Consider the following 18151-nt stretch of genomic DNA (forward strand, 5'->3'; position numbering starts at 1 on the left):
GCGAGCCTCCTGGTTTCTTTCTTTTTCTTTATTCCCTGCTCGTGTCTCTCCTTAGTCTCTTCGTTTTTCTGTTCTTTTCTGCTTCGGTCGCTCCTTTCGGCAGATCGAGCGGTTTGGTTCTTGTCCGCTGCCATAAAATTCCCCGCAGTCGTCCGCAAGCCGGGAGCTGCGGAGACGGTGACACGTGCCATAAATAAAGCACCATATATATATAACGTGCGAGCGGCACCTTATGTAGGTTAGCTAGACTGCCGCTGCCATTTTCTTGCCTCTCTCTCGTTATTTTTGCCCTTTCTCGTAAGGTGGCGCTGTCGCAGGTTCGATCTGCTGAGATGAGCCGCTTTCTTTCTGCGAGACCCGGCATATCGAACTGAACGCAGAAAGAGAGGGAGCTGGAGAGCGAAACAGCCAAGTTATTTTTCGCGGTGGTTCGGTGGGTATGACATTCCGCTGTTAAGGTGGCGGGTTCGGCTACCAGTCGCGGCGGGCGCATTACAATTGGGGCGTAATCCAAAAACGTTAGTGTTGCATACTGAATGAACACAGGCGGTAAAAATTATGCGTATCCTCTCGTCCGGCGCCTCACTTACATAGGCTTTTGTTGGGGCGTTAGAATGAATGAATGAATGAATGAATGAATGAATGAATGAATGAATGAATGAATGAAACGCTCGATCGATCAATCAATCAATCAATCAATCAATCAATCAGTTATCACATGATTTCCGTTGTGCTCAACAGCTCAAGCAATTAGCAAGTCGCTGGTATTATCACAGAGCAGTATACAAGCAACAACTGTGGACGCAGCATGCAGTGTGTTATGCCATAACAAAAACGCTGCTAAACATTATGTGTGACCAGCAGCGCAAACGTGGTGCGCACTTGTCAAGAGGACAGTGAAGACGAAGACGCGTGCTTCTTTTTTAGTGGCTGAGCAATTCTTTTTCTTGAAGCCACACGCAATGCAAGCATGCTCTGCTAGGAAACAAGACAGCGCTACTAAGTATATATATCGCTGTTGACTGTATTTAATTGCTTGAATTTCGGAAGGCAAAATTAACGGACTGGGTTGCAACCATTGTCAACTCTGCATCTGTCATTTTTGGCACCGAGAGAGATTATAGCGCGAACAAAAAGGATGCCTGCTTCGGAACCTGCTTTCAAGAAATTGCGTCCGTTAAAGACACTCGTAAATATACGACTACATTTGCTACTTCAAACACGTATTTTTATTTTCCTAATCTATTATAATTAGTGTTAAGAACTTTGTGTTTTGTACTCCAGAATATGCGAGCGCTTTATGACATTGCAAGTATACAGTGCGTATCATAGGTAAAAGCGGGTGCACGTTGTTGGCCGCTGTTACTAATCTCAGTCATAAATACGTAATCGTGCGATTTTTGCTGAGAATGAGAAGTCGGTTTTTGTTTTTGTTACTGCATACCACTGTTATTGTCCAGAGGAAATGGTTCCTTATTGAGTATATTAAATAATTATAGCTTTCTTGAACCACTGCGTCATCCTCCCGTTCGCTTTTCTCGGGTATTTGTGTATGTGTTTATGATTGGCCTTGAGACTGTTAGGCAGCGCCACTCGCAACCCAGGCGGAAAATATAGAATGTTCTTATAACCGCAGGCGTCACGTAGTGCGTGACCTTAGGAGCAGGCAAATGGCCAATAAACCCTCGAATGCTGCTTCATGGCACCAAGACTTTCGTCCAATTTCATTTACCTTTACCATCGTAGCTGACGGCGACGACGGCACCATTGCAGTTTTTAACGTCAACAGACCTGTACAAGCGGCTGTAGCCTGAATCGGTGTGCGTAGTGCTACAAGTGTACTGTACGGTGATGGTATGCGGCTGACCGTCTGTGATTGTACGTCCGTGCTCCATTTTTTTTTCTCTCTCTACTTTCTATCTCTTTACCCCCTTTCCCAGTGTAGGGTAACAAAAAGGATTTTACCTTCTCGTTAATCTCCCTGCCTTTCCCCTTTCTTCTCTCTGTATATTTCAAGATTTCAAATAAACAATATTTTCTATGCTTTTTTTATATTCGTTGTCTGTTTTTTTTATATATTTGACTTTTATAGCCTAACAAAAAGAGAGGAAGAAGGAAACCTAGCCTTTAGGTTCCTCCTATTTCGCTCGCTAACTGCGGATAACCTGCATGTTGTGACCCTGTTGTTTCTAAGCTGACCGCAGAACTATAAGTATGTGAAGTGGAAGTCTTGTCCGAGCTTGTGCTGGCTCGCCACATTTGCATCTCTACCATCTGTCTTTACTAATACATGCGATAACATTGCGTATTGCATTATGACGCAACAAGCGACGCCTATTCCCCGCATTCAGTCGCATCCGGTCCTCTCTATCATTGCTGTCAGTGCAATGGCACGCAACCAAGAACCGATGTTTTCTCTCTAGTTCCACTCGCACCCGGCAATACTTCAGTTTTCATGTCTCTACTATATATAAATAAAGAAAAGGATCCGGAATTAGATCTGACCTTCGTAGTCAGTTCTATGTCTGTCTCTTCTGCAATTATCACTATTTGACCGTCATCCGCCCTAGTTTACCACTGGCTATATGGCATTGCGCTGCTGAGCTCATGGTGATGGGGTTCGATCCCGACCGCGGCGGCCGCATTCCGATGAGCATGGAATGAAAAAAAAAAAATGTCGCTCTTGTATTGTGCATTGGGTGGACGTTAAGGAAACCGAGGTGGTCAAATTTAATCCAGAGCCCCACATTAGGGCACGCCCCAAAATGAGATCATGGTTCTTGCACGTGAAACACCGGAATTAAATTTAATTTATAGTGTTCGACCGTACCATATAAGCTAACTCAAGCCGTAAGGCACCACGTGTGAGCTCATTGGACGAAGGGCGCAAGTGTGCCTTCAAATTACGGCGGCAAAATTCTGCACATATTTTATAGCTTCCTCGCAATACAACACGCAGCCGAATCGGAAAGGCATTTACGCCTTGCGTGAAAGCCTGCCTTCGAACACTCGCGCATTTCTCGATTTCCTGTTGACGTCTTTGTGCCAGTTACGCTGCCGTGATTTCGCAAGTCGTGACTGCTTGTATACCTTTGAATGCGTCCTAAGATTTCTTTTTTTTTTTTCCACGGACGTCACATTGTAAGTAGAAATTCATATGTATGCATATACATACGCACCTGCAGGATGAGATCTCCTTCGACGAGTGACTCGATGTACAGCAGCTCCCTGCTCTTGTGCTGGTGCGCGTCGTGCCTCTCCATGTTGCGGTGTAAGGACGCTGCGAGGTGACGCAAGAGAATTGGATTGTGACGACGATTCACTTCAATTCAAATCGATTCAATTCACTTTATTCGGCATGCGATAACGCGGTGCTAGGGGCACTGACAAAAATCGGCGAAATCAGGTTGCGTTCAACTGAGCATGACATCCTGTACGAGATCTCGAGCTGCCGACTGCGCGAAGCCTGCGTGCGTCCTTGTTTGCAGTTTTCTGAACGCTGTGCACTGAATCCAAGGCGTTGACACTCGTCTTGATGGATTATATGCTTAAGTTCATATTGTCTAGGAGTGTTAAATGATGGGTATGATATTTCACTATACGTGACTTCTGACATACTCATGTCATTTTCATTGTCGCCTCGACAGGAAAGTGGGCATGCCTCGTCGTGGAGTCTCGATTTCGTACGGAGCTTTAATCATATATATATATATATATATATATATATATATATATATATATATATATATATATATATATATATATATATATATATATAAACCTTGTATTTGACACTAGCCTCGGTTTTGGTATTGCGACTTGTTTTTCTATGCAGTGCTTCTTAAGTGCAGCCATAAGGGAAGTCATAGCTCTCGTGCGCTCCTCCTTTGTTTATTTGCGGTGGTATGCGCTAATCAGAGAGTACGTCGGGTCCATAAAAGACAAATTTGGCCCGTTTTTCGGGGTTGCTGATGGGGAGAACGCAAGGAGTGTCACGAAAACTCAACTTTTATGGCAACCGCTACAATTCAAGCATGCTAAGGTTCCCTACAGAGGTCACTCCTGCACATTTGTGTGCTTCTGTGTGCGAGATATCGATGGATTCACGGCGGGTAAACAAGAAAAAGCTACTTCAAACCTAAAATCAGAAGCAAAACAGCAAAGAAAGGGCCGCATAAACAGAGAGGAAGGCTGCAGTAATGTCCACCACGAAAAAGATTGTAATATTAAGATGTTTTGATATATTGTTACATTTGACACCACTTTATTTGCATTTGTCTCCGAACGCGATTTTCAGTCAGTCTTGTACCTTTGTCTAAAATTCTACTGTGTGAACGTGAACTAAAATTTTGTGAGAACTTGAGTTAGTAACTTGTACAAAAGTGGAACTAGAGTCATTGCCTGCACGCTAAAGGTAAATATAGAAAAAGCATTTCGTAGTGGCTGTCGCACTGTGTAAAAGAAGTTATTTTGACCTCATTCTTTTATGTACCTACACAGTTCTAGTTCCCGTTGTGTGGCATATACCACTGCCCTCCCTTTCGCAAAATTTGAACACTTTGTGCCTAATAGTTTTGACAAAACAGGCACGTGTGTAAAAAATCAAAAACAAAAATAACAGTACAGTTAAATAAGTTTTTTAGTGATACTGAGCTTTATAGACAGCTCAAGCGTAACTGATACCATATGAAAAACATTAAAAACCGCAAAGATGTTCATGACTGCTCTGACTGCAATTCTTCCACACCACCTTTTAAAGTATCGCCCCTTGAGTCATCTCGACGTGCCTGTTCCACCACGGAGCTCTATTTCCTGTTAGCCTGCCTCTCCAAATGTATGGATGTTGTCATGTGAACGTGTTGATTGCTGCTTTGCTTAACAACTAAAAAAAAAAGGAAAAAAAAACTGCCAATGATCAAACCAAAATCCATAAGTAAGAAGAAGAGTAAAGGGCGAGGATACCTTTACTAGGCGGGCGTCGACATATTCATTTGTGTAGTAACGATAACGGCAGCACCGAGTAATTAGGTGCGCGCCAATTTCAGCTCGCCAATTTCAGATGCCCCTTTATTTCAGCCGAATGCGGGTCGATCGCGCAAGAGCTTGCGAAGTGCAGCTCCTCTTTCGGGTTTCTCTAGCCGGTCATTTTTTTTTCCACATGCAGCTTCCCAAAACAGATGACAGGCGATGAGCACCACTCGCAGGTCCGCTTATGTTTTACACCAAGGCGTCGATATTGTGGCGCTATGAGATTACAGTGGCAAACGGCGAAGAGGGGCTCATAAAAAAAAAGACAGCAAGCAAACAAACGAACTAACGAAGGAAATAAGGGAGGAAGGAAATGATGGAAGAAAGAAGAAAAAAAAAAACGAAAGAAGGCACAATATCTAGCATTCAATATGCAAATGGGCATTCGACAACGAAGATACGACGAATTCAATTTTGTCCACTGCCCTGCCAAATGCTCAATCATAGCACGTCAATTTTTAGTCATCACAACCAGGCACGGACATTTTCTCACTCTTTCGTTTTTTGTTTTCTTTCTTTTTCAATATCCGCCTCCGGCTTTCCCCCTCACCATTTCACACGGGGACGCCGAAAGCTTCATAAAGAATTGCTACAGGCCTACAAATCGGGCGCGGAATCTCCACCATGCGTTCGCGTCGCGCACACCGTGGGCGCGAGGCTGTGTGCGCATGCAGCCGCTATCGGCCTCACCTATCGCTACACGCGTCGCTGGTTCCCCCCTCCTCCTCCTCCCCACCTCCCCCCTACAGCAGCACGCGGCTGCTCGAAATGAAAACAAGAGAACAGCGAGCGAGAGCAAAAGAATGAAGTAAACAAAACATCAAATTTCGGACGGCTGGTCGGTGAGCAAGCGTAATGTGCGCCGCCTATCTGCATCTCCAATCCAACGCTGGAGAAAGTGAACGGGGTGCTTGGCAGTGAGTAAAAGAAAGAAAGAAAGAAAGAAAGAAAGAAAGAAAGAAAGAAAGAAAGAAAGAAAGAAAGGAAGACAACTCAAATAAATGGGCAGTTCAGTAGTAGGAGAACGAGAGAGGAGGAGGAGGAAGGAGTGGGCGCCTGCAACGCATCGGTGGTGACGGACAGCTGTCACCGGTCACCGAAGCTCTGCAGTAACTAGCACGAGGGGGGAGAGGAGGTTGAATTGGGAACCCGTCGGCGTTTGAAGCCGGGAGGGTTTCTGAGGGGGCGACATGAGCTGATGGCGGTACTAATGAGCCCTAATGGCCTCCGGGGGGGAAAAAAAGAAAAAAAGCGGGAGGTGAGGGGAGTGGGAAGCTATAGCGGGAGAGCGTAGGACACGGGAAATCTGAGGGGAAGCGACGCAGGCGATGTGTATCGACGCAGCCATTCAGACAGGTGGCGGGTGCGCTAGCCAGGTAAGAGGGCATATGCTCTGCTGCAACGAAAAGGTCGGCTCGGGCGCACAGAAAGCGGGTGCGCTTCGACAATGCGCTGGCTCTATGTGCGGGGTTCCCGTTTCTCTCCTCGAGGCACCTCTATATTCGGTATCGTTCGTAATTAAGAGCGGCTTTAACGAGAGCTTATTCGGCACCAATTGGAACGGCTGACAGTGCTGCATGTGATGTCATGCGGCCGCGAAGAGATCATCGACCACTTATTATGTCATTGACCTCGATTCGAGGTACAAAGACAATCAATGTCTCAGGCATTCCTTCAGTTATAGGCGATCGCCCACTATCTCTCCAGGCGCTACTGGAGCTCCGATCATCGGCGAAGAAGGCATCGAAGGCGCTCATGCTTTTTGAGAACGATAGCCCCGTGCAAGCTGCTTTCAGAGCGTGGTGCTGTAAGCGCGCGCGTTCACGCATCATCGTGCTCTCTCTCTCTCCTATTCCTCCTTTCCAAGCCCACAGGGTAGGGTAGCCAACCAGGCTCTGTTTTGGTTAACATCCCTGGCTTATCCCCTTTCTTTCATGCTTCTCTCTCTGTGGACTGCTTTAGAGCGTGTGGTCTGCATTCTGAAACGGATAAATGCGTGACGCTACATGCATTGTGTCTGACTGCGCGTTTCTTGTGCGCCGGAAAAAGAAACGGGGTTGCGCTCACCGAGCGTGCAATTAAATACGAAGTAAAACCCGAATGACTCGCGGCAATGCACTGGGGAATTCGCTTGTGTCACTTAATGTCATTAAAATGCGCAAATATCAAAGTTATTGTAGATATCAAAGGGCTTGTGGGCTCATGCTGTCTGCCCTCCTATAAGAAACATATAGGCTACACTGCCCGCCGTGGTTGCCCAGTGGCTATGGTGTTGGGCTGCTGAGCACGAGGTCGTGGGATTGAATCCCGGCCACAGCGGCCGCATCTCGATGGGGGCGAAATGCGAAAACACCCATATACTTAGATTTAGGTGCACGTTAAAGAACCCTAGGTGGTCAAAATTTCGGGAGTCCTCCACTACCGCGTGCCTCATAATCAGAAAGTGGTTTTGGCACGTAAAACCCCATAATTTAATTAAACTTAATATAAGCTACACTTAACTGCGAAGAAAAAAAAAGTTCATGCGCATGCGTCGAAGTACAATATACGCGTATTCCGAGGAACGCTCTCCGCGTCACCGCTGGAACAGGAAGAACAGTCCAGGAGAACTTCATGCATAAAATTCATGCTACTTTTCTGTGTGCGCGTACATCATTGCATGAAAATAGTTCCGATCGATGTTCACGATAATGGCTAAAGTCATAATGGAGAGAGAGGAGAGAGAGAAAGAAAATTATTTAAGAAAAATTGGAGAGAAGCAGTTTAATAAACCCAAACGACACAGTGATTAGTAGGGAAGAAGAGACGTCCCCGAAGGTGTCAGAAAAAAAAATGTTGCAGAATTCGTCTCTAAGATGACTCTGTGTGAACGTATAATGCGTTTCGGCGTTACGATACATTATAACAAGATTCATAAGTTTGTATACGCCCAATGATTTTAGTGATTCTGATACCGCACAGCTACTCAGACTCCGGAAAGCGCAGAGTGCTAACGCTTTTATTCAATGCGTTAGCATTGAAAAAAAAAAAAAAGTTGTGAGACTATAAGAAATACGCGGCTGCGAGGTTGGCGCAGGTGATCGTAAGACGACTTTCTTTTCAAGTGCGCCACCCCGAGAAGGCGCGAAAAGTGATTCCGACCGAGGTCGAAATGCGATAACACCGGTTCGTACGTTTTACAGCGCATCAAGGAACGAGGCCGCCTACTCGGATACGGGCCCCCAGTATGTACATCGCATGCCCTCACAAATGCAACTCTTCATATTGAAAGGACAGCCAACGAGCCGTATATACGAGCGGAGACGAGCGGAGTGCGCGCTAGCGCGAAAACGCGCTCGTGTAATTAGCATAGGAGGACGCGGTATGGCGCCTCCGAAGCGCTCTCTTGTAGTCAGGGCCGCCGCTTCGCCCCGCCCACTGGCGCAGCATCGCGAACGCGCGAGAGCGCGTCGCTGTTTCGGTGAAGCGCTCTCCAGGCGCGTAATTCTTTGCGCGCACGGCTGTTGTCGCGGTCGCTTTCTGTTTCCTTTGTTCCCTTCCTTTTCGAGACTGCTTTCTCTTTCTAGGCTCTTCGGCGACGATCCATCGAGCGTCCTTCCGTCGGTCGGGTCCGGTGTTGGCCGGCCCGCGGGGAACGTGATGGATTGCTTCCCGATTGCCGCTCGCGCGCTGACGCCCACTCGGCCACAGTCGAGCGGCGGCCCTCGACGGTGCTGCGGCAGAACTGCGTACACTGCGTACACACGCACACACACACGCACATTACGAATCGCGCCGCCACCACCCAGGCGACGCCTGCAGCTGAGGTAATAAACACACCACCACTGGTGTTTCTTGAAAAAAAAACCTGGCTGCATAGGCGCGCGTGCGGCTTTTACATTAGCAGGGATTCCTACGTTAAGCTGTAGTTGATGACATCATGAACAAACGGCACGCACGTGCATGTGGGGCAGCAGCACCAATATGGAGCACGAACAAAGGACTATGGACGCTTTAGCTGTTGTCCTGTGTTACGGCTGCCTATTCACGGTTGAGGGCAAGGTGGTTGACCGGAATAGAATGAGAGAGAGAGAGAGATAGAGGTGGTAAGGAAAAGGCAGCGAGGCTTGCTAGGCATTGCCCGTCTGGCTACCTTGCGCCGGCGAAGGCAAATTGAAAGAATAAAGTGGAATAATAAGATGGAACTCTCCCTAAATAACTTATAAGCTGATTTGCCGGTCTAGCGATTCTTCTCTTTGTCCATTGCTGCTGCAATGGGGGTGTTCGCCTAGCAGAAGGGTAACTAGATATAGGTTGTAGCGCTAGGCGTGAACAGGTCGGCGCTATATCGTAACGGGGAAGCAAGCCCTTCTCGTCGTCTTCTCTTGCACCAGCACACCAGCACCATGCCCACTGCCCAGTGCCTTCAGTACAATCACTCACCACCGAAAGAGTAGCCATCCTGGCGACTTAAGGACAGGAGAACACAGGGGGGTCATGGCACTGCTTGAGCCGGGAGACGTGGACAATTTCCTGGCCCCGACGACGCTGGTCGGAAGGCGTTTCGAGTGGCTCGATGAGGTAGTTGACCGCGGATGTTTGTTTCAGTACCCGATAAGGACCGTGGTACTTGGAGAGCAGCTTGGAGGAAAGGCCTGGAGGAGTAGAGGGCACCCACAACCAGACCAGCGAGCCAGGCGCAAAGCACGGAGCCGTAGTGGATGAATCGTGGCGAAGCTTTTGGCGCCACTGGTCCTGGGATGTGAACGAACGAGCGAGCTGGCGACATTCTTCGGCGTAAGCAGCCGCTCTAGAAACAGTCGTACACTCCGAAGCATCTGGCCGGTAAGGTAGAATCGTGTCCATAGTGCATGAAGGTTCGTGTCCGTAAAGGAGAAAGAAAGGGGAGAACCCAGTGGTGCTTTGCGTGGCGGTATTGTAAGCGTAGGTGACGAAAGGTAGAATGCGATCCCAATTCGAGTGGTCAGATGAAGCATACATGGCCATCATGTCACCAAGGGTGCGGTTGAAACGTTCGGTCATCCCATTAGTTTGAGGATGATATGCTGTGGTAGTGCGGTGAATGATGCGACACTCCTTTAGCAATGCTGAAAGGACGTCAGAGAGGAAAACGCGACCGCGGTCGCTCAGTAATTCTCGAGGTGCTCCATGGCGTAAAATCAGATTTTGAAGGATAAAACTGTCGACGTCTTTTGCTGTGGCAGATGCTAGGGCTGAAGTTTCAACGTACCGCGTGAGGTGGTCGATAGCAACAATAACCCAGCGGTTGCCGCTTGAAGTGTTGGGAAGCGGACCGTATAGGTCAATGCCGACGCGGTCGAACGCGCGCGCGGGGCATGGTAAAGGTTGCAAGGGGCCGGCGGCATGTTGAGGTGGCGTCTTGCGTCGTTGGCATATGTGGCATGACCGGACATACTGGCGAACGAAACGGTACATACCGCGCCAGTAGTACCGAAGCTGCAGGCGAGAGTATGTCTTTAATACACCAGCGTGGCCGCATTGTGGGTCGTCGTGGAACGTGGCGCAGATGTCGGAGCGGAGGTGTCGGGGTATAACAAGCAACCACTTACGGCCGCTGGAATTGTAGTTGCGGCGGTACAGCAGGTTATCCCGAATGATGAAGTGCGTGGCTTGGCGACGAAGCGTCCGAGAGATCGGTGCTGGCGACTGGCTGGACAGGAAGTCAATAAGCGAAGAGATCCATGGGTCTTTGCGCTGCTCTGATGGCATGTCGGAAATGTTGAGGGCGAAGGCACCGCAGGTAGAAATAGACGAGTGGACAGGGCCAGAGGGCAGTGGTGACCGGGATAGAGCGTCTGCGTCTGAATGCTTTCGGCCTGAGCGATAAACAACGCGGATGTCGTACTCTTGTAGGCGCAATGCCCAACGGGCAAGCCGACCAGTTGGATCTGTTAGTGAAGATAACCAGCATAGGGCATGATGGTCGGTCACGATGTCAAATGGACGCCCGTACACATAAGGACGAAATTTGCCGATAGCCCAAATGATGGCCAGACATTCCTTCTCAGTAACTGAGTAGTTCGCCTCGGCTTTGGTAAGGGTGCGGCTGGCATATGCGACGACGTACTCTTCGAAGCCATCCTTGCGTTGTGCAAGAACAGCGCCGAGCCCGACACCACTAGCGTCCGTATGGATCTCAGTTGGAGCAGAGGGATCGAAGTGTCGCAGTACTGGAGGCGAGGTGAGAACGCGTCGTAGTTCTTGGAATGCGTCGTCGCACGCCGAGGACCAGGCTGATAGGTCAGAACGGCCGGTGAGAAGCTGCGTCAAGGGGGCAATGACAGAGGCAAAGTTACGGACAAAGCGTCGGAAATAGGAGCACAGGCCGATGAAGCTGCGAAGCTCTTTCATGGTGGTTGGTTTAGGGAACTCGGATACGGCGCTAAGTTTTGTGGGGTCCGGAAGGATACCGTCTTTTGAAACTACATGGCCGAGAATAGTAAGTGTACGAGCGCCGAAGTGGCATTTCTTCAAATTTAGTTGCAGTCCTGCAGTGGAGAGGCACGCAAGTACCTGCTCGAGGCGGTTGAGGTGCGACGCAAAGTCGGTGGAAAAAACCACAATATCATCTAAATAACAGAGGCACGTTTTCCACTTCAGCCCGCGAAGAATGGTGTCCATCATTCGCTCGAAAGTGGCAGGCGCGTTGCAGAGGCCGAACGGCATGACAGTGAATTCATATAGCCCATCAGGCGTTACGAAGGCTGTCTTTTGACGATCGGCCTCTGCCATTGGCACTTGCCAGTACCCGGAGCGCAAATCGAGCGACGAAAAGAATTCCGCTCCCTGCAGACAGTCCAAGGCATCGTCGATGCGCGGCAGAGGATAGACATCTTTGCGCGTTATTCGGTTAAGGCGGCGATAGTCGACGCAGAACCGAATGGAGCCATCTTTTTTTTTAACGAGGACAACCGGAGATGCCCAGGGACTGTTAGAGGGCTGGATGATGCCACGCTCCAGCATGTCGTCAACGTGCTGGTCGATGATACGGCGGTCAGCAGCCGACACACGATAGGGACGCTGGCGCAATGGTGTTTGCTGACCGGTGTCGATACGGTGAACGACTGCGGACGCTTTACCCAAGGATGGTTGATCAATGTCAAATGAGGAACGAAAACGTTGGAGGAGTTTGATGGTTTCTGTTTGCTGCGCAGGTGTGAGTTCTGCGTCGACGGCGCGAGCGAAGACGTCTACAGGGGCATCAGTCGCGGCAGGATTAGTGACGGAACAAATCGGAAGTGATGCCGTGTCGCCAAACATGGTGGCCGGGAGAACGCTATCGAAAGCTTCAGCGGTACCCAGGCACTCGCCGCGGAGTAGGGATGATGGGCAGGCGGACGGATTGCACACGTAAAGGGCAGCAGAACCGTCGCAAAAAGTGACGACAGCAAACGGAAGTAGAAAGTTCCGGCGGCGCGCACAAGTGGCCGACGGTGTAAACAGAACAGATGACTTCGCAGCAGAGTTACATGACACAGGAACCAGAGCGGCGGAGAAAGGTGCGATGTAGATGTCAGAGGCGGCAACAACTTTAGGAGAAGAATGGTCGTCATGGTCGCAGCACGGCACGGATAACGTAAGTTCGGCACGAGCGCAGTCGATAAGAGCTTGATTGACAGATAAGAAATTCCATCCAAGAATAACGTCGTGTGAGGAACGAGGTAGGACGACAAATTCTATAACATACATAACGCTTTGAATGACAACCCGGGCTGTGCACGACGCTGAAGGCTGAATGCGATGCGAGGTTGCCGTACGCAGAGAAAGAGAGGTAAGGGGAATGGTCACTTTGTTCAAATTGCGGCAAAGCTTCTCACTAATAATAGAAACGGCGGCTCCGGTGTCGATAAGTGCGTGTACGGTGACGCCGTCTACGGACAGTTCAATTTCGTTCACCGGGTTAGAATGAGGCCTTGAAATGTTCGACGTAAACGCAGTTCTTGCCTCTGGAACTGCGACTGTTAGTTTTCCTCACGGGCTGGGCTGGGTCGGCGAACCATCGGGGAAATGGATCGGCGACGTGGAGAAGGTGACCGGCGTGCATCGAAAGGGAGGCGACTGTAAGATGAGTCCGGAGGAAGGCTAGATGGGTCCTGACGCGGAAGTCGAGCAGGCCTGTAGCTTGAGGCGCCCCCACTGGCAGGTAAACGGGGGCTGCGACGGCGGCAGAATCGTGCTACGTGGCCCGGAAAATGGCAGAAATAGCATATTGGCCGGTTGTCAGATGTACGCCACGGGTTGACGACAGGGGCCCCAGCGGCCGAGTAAGGGACGACCATCGGGCGTGAAGGTGGCGGCGGCACATGGAAGGTGCCAGTGGTCCGATAGGCATCAGGAGCCGGAGGAGCGTAAGGCCGGGCAACAACGTCAGCGTAAGTGAGCGGTCCAGCTGCAGGCTGCGGAGGAGGGGCAGATGGCAGCGCCGCGGCAACTTGGGTCTGAATGACGTGGCGAAGCGAGGGAGCCAAGGTTGTCGACGGCTCGGGTGTGCTGTTCGCCAGAGAGAGTTGGCGTGCCACTTCCTGACGGATGAACTGCTTTATCTCCGGCATTAAGGCAGAGATATCGGCAGCGTCGCGGCCGAAATCCAACGGAGATAGATCCGTGGTGTCCTGCTGAGCAGCGCGCGTTGATGCACGCTGCTTGCGCAGCTCGTCGTAGTGCTGACAGAGCTGTACGACCGCGGCAATCGTCCGCGGACTCTTCGCGACGAGCATCTGGAAGGCTTGGTCATCGATGCCTTTCATGACGTGCTTAATCTTGTCAGCTTCGTCCATAGATGAGTTGACGCGCTTGCATAGCGAGAGCACGTCTTCAATATAACTAGTGAAGGTCTCCTCCTGGCGTTGAACTCGACCACGCAAGCGCTGCTCAGCGCGAAGCCGGCGAACGGCGGGACGGCCGAAGACCTCTGCCAAAGTTGCCGTGAAAGCCGACCAGGTGGTAAAATCGGCTTCATGATTGCGGAACCATAGGTTTGCCACGTCAGTCAAGTAAAAGATGACATTTGTGAGCTTGGCGCGGTCGTCCCACTTATTATAGGCGCTTACACGGTCATATTCGGCGAGCCAGTCTTCCACGTCGTGGTCGTCTGTGCCGCTAAATATAGCCGGATCGCGCTGCCGGATGACGCCAGAACAGACGATGGCGGGGGGCACGGGAGCAGCAGCCTGGGACGGTCCCGGTTCATCCATTGCAACAGCTGGTGGTAGCGTTCGGCTGCGGAGTTCCAGGATGTCGAAGAGAAACCCAGCAGCTCCACCAAATGCAATGGGGGTGTTCGCCTAGCAGAAGGGTAACTAGATATAGGTTGTAGCGCTAGGCGTGAACAGGTCGGCGCTATATCGTAACGGGGAAGCAAGCCCTTCTCGTCGTCTTCTCTTGCACCAGCACACCAGCACCATGCCCACTGCCCAGTGCCTTCAGTACACTGCATAGTTTATAGAGTCAAGCACATTTGAGCGCGTATATAGACCAGCACGTGCTAGAATAAGAAAAGACTGTACGCATTGGCTGGTGATTTCACGCCGGAAGACAACCGACACCGTTCAATGATGGACGTCGTCGACTCGTAGCGCAGTGCCCGCTTGTTTCTTTATTTTATGACTCGTACTTCTCATACTTCCTTTATTTTTTAAACGAATGTTTTGACACAAGTAATGTAGTGGTTCAAAGCTCGCCCGCCTTGTGTTATTTGTGAAGTGTTGCCGGACTCTAACAGTCCGCTTATTTTATACGCCTTTCCTCCCAAACAGTTTAGTTTGTGAGATACTGAGGCCACATATATCAGTGACACTTGAGACTTCGCTCTTATTTTGGCTACTTCCTGCTTCAATAACCAATATATATATATATATATATATATATATATATATATATATATATAATATATCTTGTCCCTAAACTACCATTGCCGTCAACCTTGCGTATACTTTCTTTATTTAACTTAGTTCGCTACTTTCCAGGCAGGAACGCCATGTCGGCAGGCAGGAACGCAGGTAGGCGCATTCCGTTCGTGACCAGAAAGTACCGAGCATAGCGCTAAGGGAAAAAAAATTACACGCAACGCGGACGACGATTATCGTTGAGAAACAAAATGGCCCCAAATGAAAAAAAATACCTTTTTTTTATTTTTATTTTTAATTTAGCTTTCTCGGATTATTACGGCATTACATATCGCAGTATGTGTGCATTATTCGGAAGCACTACACAGACTGAAGTGCAACGCAAGGACGCGCAAATACAAAGAAAATACTGAGTTTGCGTTCTGTCTGAGCACGAACTTACATGGCTAACGAGTCTAGTTCGGAAGAGTAGTAACATTCAACTTCACTGAGAAGTGCATTAACGCCCGCAGAAACGGTTAATGGGACCCTTCACTTTGAGTCTTCAACCACGATGCGTTGGATAAGGGCTGCCCTTCTAGCGACGAGTTATGCTCGAAGGACGCGACGCTGCAACTCAAAACGCAGACAAATGGTTCGTCCATAACTCACGTATATATAACGGCAGCTATACGGCGATTAAAACTGCTTATTTCGCAGCGTATGTCCTTGTCACGCCGAAGCACCCGACGAATTGAAGGACTGCAACTCGTGTATATATAGTCCCGATAATTTTGACCCTGGCTGAAAGGAAGTGAAGAAAAAATACTGATTGCTTGCTTACTTTCATCTAGAGCGGAAGTCAATAAGGTATCAGCATAAACGTTAGTTTTTTTTCGATATCGACTTAGTAAGCTATAAGCGAAGTGATCCTTCACAAATTGTGCTTTTTCATTTTTTAACCGGATCGGTGTCTGAAGTTAGATTGTTCTTGCTCGGAATCGGCGACATTGAAAAAAAAAAAAAAAGAAAACGAGAGCGTTTTAATTTGGAACATCCTTCGAAGAGTTCAAGCGGATTATTTCCAGAAAGAAGAAAACGCCGCATATTGTGTTAATGACGATATTATTTGCCGCACGGGAATTCGGACAGCTGTACAGACATTTAATCTCGTTCCATGAAGGTTAAGTATAAGTGGAACATACATTTGCAAAAATGCCCTGCTTAGCAAGTGGAACTTATATGAAATGAAATTAAGAGTGTCTTTGCCGTTAGTTGTGTGGCGGATGGGAAAAATTAAAGCAATTGGCTGCCAGCTTGACAATTTCACTTGACGGTGGACGCCATTACCTAGTACGTAAACGTATACAAAAATTGAGTCACATCAAAGGTGGGAGTAACGTCGCAGACCAGAGCGAAGAAACGCTGTGTTGGTTTCGTCGTTGTCGTCGTCGTCATATCATCATCATCATCATCATCATCCTGGTTACGCCCACTGCAGGACAAAGGCCTCTCCCATACTTCTCCAACTACCTCGGTCATGTACTAATTGTGGCCATGTTGTCCCTGCAAACTTCTTAATCTCATCCGCCCACCTAACTTCCTGCCGTCCCCCGCTACGCTTCCCTTCTCTTGGAATCCAGTCCGTAACCCTTAATGACCATCGAATATCTTCCCTCCTCATTACATGTCCTGCCCATGCCCATTTCTTTTTCTTGATTTCAACTAAGATGTCATTAACTCGCGTTTGTTCCCTCACCCAATTTGCTCTTTTCTTATCCCTTAACGTTACACCCATCATTCTTCTTTCCATAGCTCGTTGCGTCGTCTTCAATTTAAGTAGAACCCTTTTCGTAAGCCTCCAGGTTTCTGCCCCGTAGGTGAGTACTGGTAAGACGCAGCTATTATACACTTTTCTCTTGAGGGATAATGGCAACCTGCTGTTCATGATCTGAGAATGCCTGCCAAACGCACCCCAGCACCCATTTCTATTCTTCTGATTATTTCAGTCTCATAATCCGGATGCGCGGTTACTGCCTTCCCTAAGTAGATGTATTGCCTTACCACTTCCAGTGCCTCGCTATACCTATCGTAACCTGCTGTTCTCTTCCGAGACCGTTAAACATTACTTTAGTTTTCTGCAGATTAATTTTTGGACCCACCCTTCTGCTTTGCCTCTCCAGGTCAGTGAGCATGCATTGCAATTGGTCCCCTGAGTTACTAAGCAAGGCAATATCATCAGCGAATCGCAAGTTGCTAAGGTACTCTCCATCAACTGTTATCCCCAATTCTTCCCAATCCAGGTGTCTGAATACCTCCTGTAAACGCGCTGTGAATAGCATTGGAGAGATCGTATCTCCCTGCCTGACGCCCTTCTTTATTGGTATTTTGTTGCTTTCTTTATCGAGGACTACGGTGGCTGTGGAACCGCTATAGATATCTTTCAGTATTTTTACATACGGCTCGTCTACACCCTGATTCCGTAATGCCTCCATGACTGCTGAGGTTTCGACTGAATCAAACGCTTGCTCGTAATCAATGGAAGCTATATATAAGGGTTGGTTATATTCCGCCCATTTCTCTATCACCTGATTGATAGTGTGAATATGGTTTATTGTTGAGTAGCCTTTACGGAATCCTGCCTGGTCCTTTGGTTGACAGAAGTCTAAGGTGTTCCTGAGTCTATTTGCGATTACCTTAGTAAATACTTTGTAGGCAACGGACAGCAAGCTAATCAGTCTATAATTTTTCAAGTCTTTGGCGTCCCCTTTCTTATGGATTAGGATTATGTTAGCGTTCTTCCAAGATTCCGGTACGCTCGAGGTCATGAGGCATTGCGTATACAGGGTGACCAGTTTTTCTAGAACAATCTGCCCACGAACCTTCAACAAATCTGCTGTTACCTGATCCTCCGTAGCTGCCTTCCCCCTTTGCATAGCTCCCAAGGCTTTCTTTACTTCTTCTGGCGTTACTTGTGGGATTTCAAATTCCTCTAGACTATTCTCTCTTCCCTTATCGTCGTGGGTGTCCCTGGTACTGTATAAATCTCAATAGAACTCCTCAGCCATTTGAACTATCTCATACATATTATCGTCTATCCAGTTGGTTTCGTAGTCGACGTTAATGCCGCCAGCCTATAGTGTCGCGGTGCCGACATTTTCCTTAATTTTATTCAGTCTTTCATAACGCTCTTCATCAGCCGTAACTAGCCTTGCACGCATATTCTCATCACACGAGTTCAACGCTTACAGCGCCGCTACTACATGCACCGTATAGAT

General features: G+C 48.6%; 1 protein-coding gene across 1 annotated transcript in view; it reads right to left on the minus strand.

Annotated features, from left to right (window-relative positions):
- ss (aryl hydrocarbon receptor spineless) overlaps positions 1-18151 on the minus strand; it is a 155506-nt gene that overhangs the window by 43636 nt on the left and 93719 nt on the right. Inside the window, exon 3 of the mRNA XM_055066672.2 lies at positions 3180-3280. Coding sequence (XP_054922647.1) covers positions 3180-3280 — 101 coding nt within the window. The remainder of the gene's footprint in view (positions 1-3179; positions 3281-18151) is intronic.

The sequence above is a fragment of the Dermacentor andersoni genome, chromosome 6 (genome assembly GCF_023375885.2).
Source record: "Dermacentor andersoni chromosome 6, qqDerAnde1_hic_scaffold, whole genome shotgun sequence".
In the NCBI taxonomy this organism is placed as follows: domain Eukaryota; kingdom Metazoa; phylum Arthropoda; class Arachnida; order Ixodida; family Ixodidae; genus Dermacentor; species Dermacentor andersoni.